This window comes from Rhagoletis pomonella, unplaced genomic scaffold (assembly GCF_013731165.1).
Source record: "Rhagoletis pomonella isolate Grant_MI unplaced genomic scaffold, Rhpom_1.0 Rhpom_scaffold_02054, whole genome shotgun sequence".
NCBI classification, from domain to species: domain Eukaryota; kingdom Metazoa; phylum Arthropoda; class Insecta; order Diptera; family Tephritidae; genus Rhagoletis; species Rhagoletis pomonella.
The window spans coordinates 17,502-22,500 of record NW_023460608.1 but is presented as its reverse complement, the minus strand read 5'-3'; the positions used below and the strand labels follow the sequence as shown (position 1 = coordinate 22,500).

At 37.7% G+C, this 4,999-nt stretch overlaps 1 protein-coding gene across 1 annotated transcript; it reads right to left on the bottom strand.

Annotated features, from left to right (window-relative positions):
- Positions 1 to 3,919: 3,919 nt before the first annotated feature.
- LOC118753029 (zinc finger BED domain-containing protein RICESLEEPER 4-like) lies at positions 3,920 to 4,794 on the bottom strand. Its single transcript, XM_036487876.1, has 4 exons — positions 4,508 to 4,794; positions 4,352 to 4,450; positions 4,196 to 4,282; positions 3,920 to 4,124 (listed from the first exon to the last, which is right to left on the bottom strand). The coding sequence occupies exons 1-4, from the start codon at positions 4,551 to 4,553 to the stop codon at positions 3,967 to 3,969; spliced, it is 390 nt and encodes a 129-aa protein (XP_036343769.1). The 5' UTR covers positions 4,554 to 4,794; the 3' UTR covers positions 3,920 to 3,966.
- Between the last annotated feature and the right edge of the window lie 205 nt (positions 4,795 to 4,999).

Below are 4,999 nucleotides of genomic sequence, written 5' to 3'. Positions count from 1 at the left end.
TGACGATAAATTTCAGAAATGCTTGAAACTTCAATATTTCGAAAGTTGAGGATGCTAATTTATTCAAAATAGATACACCCGGCTTACCATGTAGCGGTAGGTTTCGTAAATGTGAAAAAACATTTATTTAATATTTGCGCCGGGTATTTAATGTTCGGCTCCGCCCGAACTTAGACTTTCTTACTTGTTGAAAATGCCGTTGGTTACTCGTGAAGACAATGCTGGAAACAACAAGCAGCCGGTAGCAGCTGCATCCGGCTTATATCCCTTGCTGATGATGCCTACAATGTCCAGCGGAATACCATCGTCTTTTTCGGGAACTTCAATTGAGAGTAGCATGTTGCCTGGAGAGATTTTTTCGGCACGCATCCCGAAACTGCCACCTTTCTGGCGTGAAGAGCCAGAAATCTGGTTTTTACAAATTTAATCCAGTTTCAATCTTGCTGGCATAAGCCAAGATTCAACAAAATTTTAATATGTGCTGAGCCATCTTGATCCGTCGATTCTTTACGTAGTGAAAGATATCGTCAAGAGTCCTCCAGCACAAGGACAAGAATCATTCAACATTTTACAGAATCCGAGGAGAGTCAGCTGAAGCAGCTGTTAAACTACTTAGAGTTGGGTGACCAAAAGTTTTCGCATCTTATGCACCGCATGAAGTCTTTGGCAGGGCCTTAGTCAGTGATAATGTTTTGAGAATGTTATTTTTGGAAAGACTTCCGGGAAAAGGCAAGTGTTTCCTCGCGGTCACAGAAGCTACTCAATTGGACAAATTATCGAACTTGGCAGATACAATTTTTGAACAATTTTCTTTTACTTCGATGTCCATTGCTGAATTGGGTAAAAAAAGTGCGATCCGTTTCGCCTCGTCCTGTCGCATCGTCTCTTTCCGAATTACCCGATTTATCATTAAAATTAGACTCAATCATTTCGAGGATAGAAGCGATCAAAAACCGATCCCGCACTTCTCATCGCGTTTATTCATCCAGACATCGTCCATCACAATCTCGTTCAACATCAGGAACCCGCAAAGATTCAGGGCTATGCTTACAGCCGTGCGCTTTCAAAAATTCAAAAAACTAACTCCGCCCTTGTCAGAAGTTTCGACCACTCATGACGACGGTAATGCATCTGGTCGATTATTCATCACTGAGCGTAAGACGAAAGTAAAATTTTTGATTGACTCAGGAGCTGAACTTTTAGTTTTTCCATGCAAGTCTTCAAAACAATTCAGTAAACTCGTTCTACTGCTAACAGCATTCGTATCCCTACTTACGGTGAAAAATTATTAGAACTATTATTCTCTTCTTATTGGGCCTTCGGCGAAACTACAGATGGAATTTCATTTTGGCAGATGTATCAAGACCAGTTGTAGGAGCTGATTTTTTTCGATATTTTCACCTGTTACCAGACCTGAGAAGGAAAATACTCGTTGATGGTTTAACGTTTTTAAACACACCTGTTAGTTTTTGGAAGAGAAGGGGTCTTTGCATCAAAGCTATATCAGGCGAAAGTAAATTTCATGAACTTTTTTAAAGAATATCCTGAATTGTATTCTGCTCAAACGTTTTCTACCGAATGCAAGCATCAAGTCGTCCATCATATCACAGTTTCTGGTAGCCCTGTAAAGGCTCACCCAGAAGATAAGATCCGCAAAAACTTGCTATAGCTAAAGCCGAATTTCAATATCTTTTGGACAACGGAATCATTCGCCCAAGCAGCAGTAATTGGGCTAACCCACTGCACATGGTACCAAAAGCCGATGGCACTTGGAGACCATGCGGTGATTACCGAGCACTAAATAAAATTAATGTGTTGGATAAGTATCCGATACCGTATCTGAGTGATTTTACTATGGAAATGGCGGGTGCTAAAATATTTTCAAAATTTGATCTTATGAAAGCGTATTACCAAAACTCCGTAAATCCTGAAGATATCCCTAAAACCGCAGTTATAACACCATTCGGTCTGTTCGAGTTTGTGAGAATGCCCTGTGCGTTATGTAATGCGGCTGAGACCTTCCAGCGTTTCATGGATGAAGTTGTCAGAGGTCTTGATTTTGTTGTTGTTTATCTTGATGATGTTTTGGTTTTTTCGTCCGATCCTGATCAGCACTGGAAGCACATCAGGCAACTATTCGAACGATTTAAAACTTATGGCATAGTTGTCAATGCTGAAAAATGTGAACTGGGAGTATCAGAACTTAACTTTTTGGGACACAAAATTACCGCTTCAGGTATTGGTCCAATGCAAAAGAAAGTAAGCGCAATTGTGGATTATACAAAACCTTCAACAATCAAGGATTTAAGAAAATGTTTAGCTTTGGTTAATTTTTATCGAAGATTTCTACCAAATGGAGCAAAATCTCAAGCACCTTTAAATAATTTGTTGATTGGGGCAAAGAAGAATGACATGCGACCATTTTTCTAGGAATACAGAAACCGTTTTTGCTTTCGAGAAAGTAAAAAATGAAGTATCCCAAGCTACAATTTTTGCTTTTCCTCTACCAGATGCCGTCCTTGCACTTAAAGTGGATGGTAGCAACTTTGACATGGGGGCGTCGCTAGAGCAATACGTTAATGGTGACTGGCAACCTCTAGGATTTTATTCTAAAAAGCTTGCCCACGCTCAAGTAAATTATAGTACTTATGATCGGGAATTGCTTGCAATCTACTCCGCAGTAAAATACTTTCGCTATTTCTTGGAAGGACGACAATTTTAAATGTTCACCGATCCAAAGCCTTTGATCTACGCATTTCAGAATGAAGGAAGTTGCTTATTGAAAATAATCAATCTACCGGACAGTGATATTAAAATTTTCTGTGAAGTATCATCAGGTGTAGCACGACCGTATGTAGTACATACTATGTACCACTTAAATTTCGTAAAGTAACATCCTGGCATTCGTTCTACTAAAAAGCTAATCACGAAGAAATTTTTCTGGCCTTGGAGCCGTCCGTCGTCCGGCACAAAGCGCCAATCGCGACTGTGTAAGCCACTGTTTAATATTCTGACAGCGGCATAATCTCCCCAGAATACTAAAAGTGCAACATCAAAGAATTGAAATTACCATATTTGAAGCAATCGAGCCATAACCGCGAAAGAGACGTAAGCTCCAAATGTTTTTATTTGGCGTTTTTAATCAAAATTCCATAATTTTTCCACAAACTAATAGCTTCTTCATATCTATCTATTGTAAATGGTACCGCAAAGAGTTTACAAGGCAAACAAACACACCAAAAAAGTAGCTCAAAGTGGACCATCCATTCTCGAGTTATGCCCCGTCTGACGTACGCAACTTTCATATATACATACACACATTCATAGAAATATTTATTTTTAATAACAATCAGGGGTTATATTCGATGTAAATAAGCTGGTTTAAATTAAATAATTAAATAAAATTCGTTTTTGTTTTAAACTACCACTATGCACTGTTATCCCAACCTTTTTGCGGTATTTTGCTACTATTTTAGGAAGTGTGATGGAATTCTTCCCCTTTTTCCTGCTTCCAAAAACCATCCCTGTGGGTGGGAGTGTTAAATTTTAGAAAAAGCTACTTACAAAACCTTTCATTATTGAATCATGGTTTAGAGGTTTAAAAATATTTTGTGTCAGCAATTTGTCATCAAACTGCATTTGATCGTATTACGTACTCTATCCTCGGAAAAGCAAAAAAATGTATTTTCGAACTTTTGCACAGGTGTACCAAATTCTTGCAGTTTGGAAACGCGCAAGACTTTTCTTCTAATATTTTCATCCAACTTCACGTACTTAATTTTTTTTTACCTTTTCAAGAAACAAAAATTTTGCTGTTAGTGAATCTGGTACCATGATTTTAGTTAAATGTCATAAACTTGTTAAAAGTCAAGTGGTCGGCAACAACAACGAATGTCAATAAATGAAACTACCTCTATTTTTGTATCATGTTACAGCCCAACAGCCCTTGGTCGGGTAAAACCCGAGTCATTCCGGTACGTAGAACCGGCTATCGTGGAAATGCAGTAGCTTCTTATTTAAAGCTGTTACCATTTCTTTTGATAATTTTGGTTGCGTGTAGTTGCTGAGCCTCGTTTGTTTTGTAGCTGATGACGTACTATGTTCAGGGGCCATTGTGGCATGTTCTATGTACAATGTTAAATTTGAAATACATAAATACATATATGGAAACGTTACAATGCAATAAAACACTTACCATCGTTTCTTACCGATGTTGTTTGCGATAACTCAATTGATGGATGCTTAACAAGCAGATGCTTTCGTAAATTGGATGTACCTCCACCTAATTATTGTAATATATTTATTGTAAATAATTTTAGTCATTAAATAATGAGCAAATATGTAGGCATACCTTTGTAAGACAGAGTAGTTTTACAAAAATCGCATTTTGCCCTTACTGCATCCACCGCTGTAAAGTGCTGCCATAATCCGCTCCGTTTACCTTCGTTTTCTGCAATTAAATATTTGTAGCATGTAATTTCTAAGCTAATATTGTAAAAATACTTACTCAAACGCGACGCCATTTCGAACGTTAATGTATAATATTCAAACATAGATTTTCTTTGAAAAGAGAGTTACCACAGCTATTGCGAATTTGAAAAAATCTAACAACGTTGCCGCAAGAACTATAGCGGTTGGTAGGACTGTTGCGATAAGTACGAGAAAGGGATGAGTGTTTGTGATGGCAGTATTGTCGAGATGCGGTTGCCGTACATATTATGCTTGTTAATATTTTACGAAAACATCGTCTGATTTGTACATTTAGGGTTTTTTAGGCAATATCATATAAAATAGCTATGAAATAATTTCTTTTCAAAATTTAAATATATATTATAGCGAAGGTTTCATGTATCGAATCGGTATCGGGTACCGAAAAGGAAGTATTGGATACCGAAATTTTTTGCAAGTATTGGGTACCGAGTATTGGGTACCGACAATTCAGCACATCACTATTAATCGCAGGTTTTTGTATGGAAAATGTTTCACATGCAAATAGATT

What these genes read in the sequence shown, in the direction of transcription:
- LOC118753029 (XM_036487876.1), bottom strand. Translation starts at nt 4,553, where the DNA reads ATGTTTGAATATTATACATTAACGTTCGAAATGGCGTCGCGTTTGA. An exon ending in AACTACTCTGTCTTACAAAG is followed by an intron (nt 4,283 to 4,351) that starts GTATGCCTACAT and finishes TACAATAATTAG; the next exon opens with GTGGAGGTACATCCAATTTA. An exon ending in AACATCGGTAAGAAACGATG is followed by an intron (nt 4,125 to 4,195) that starts GTAAGTGTTTTA and finishes CATTGTACATAG; the next exon opens with AACATGCCACAATGGCCCCT.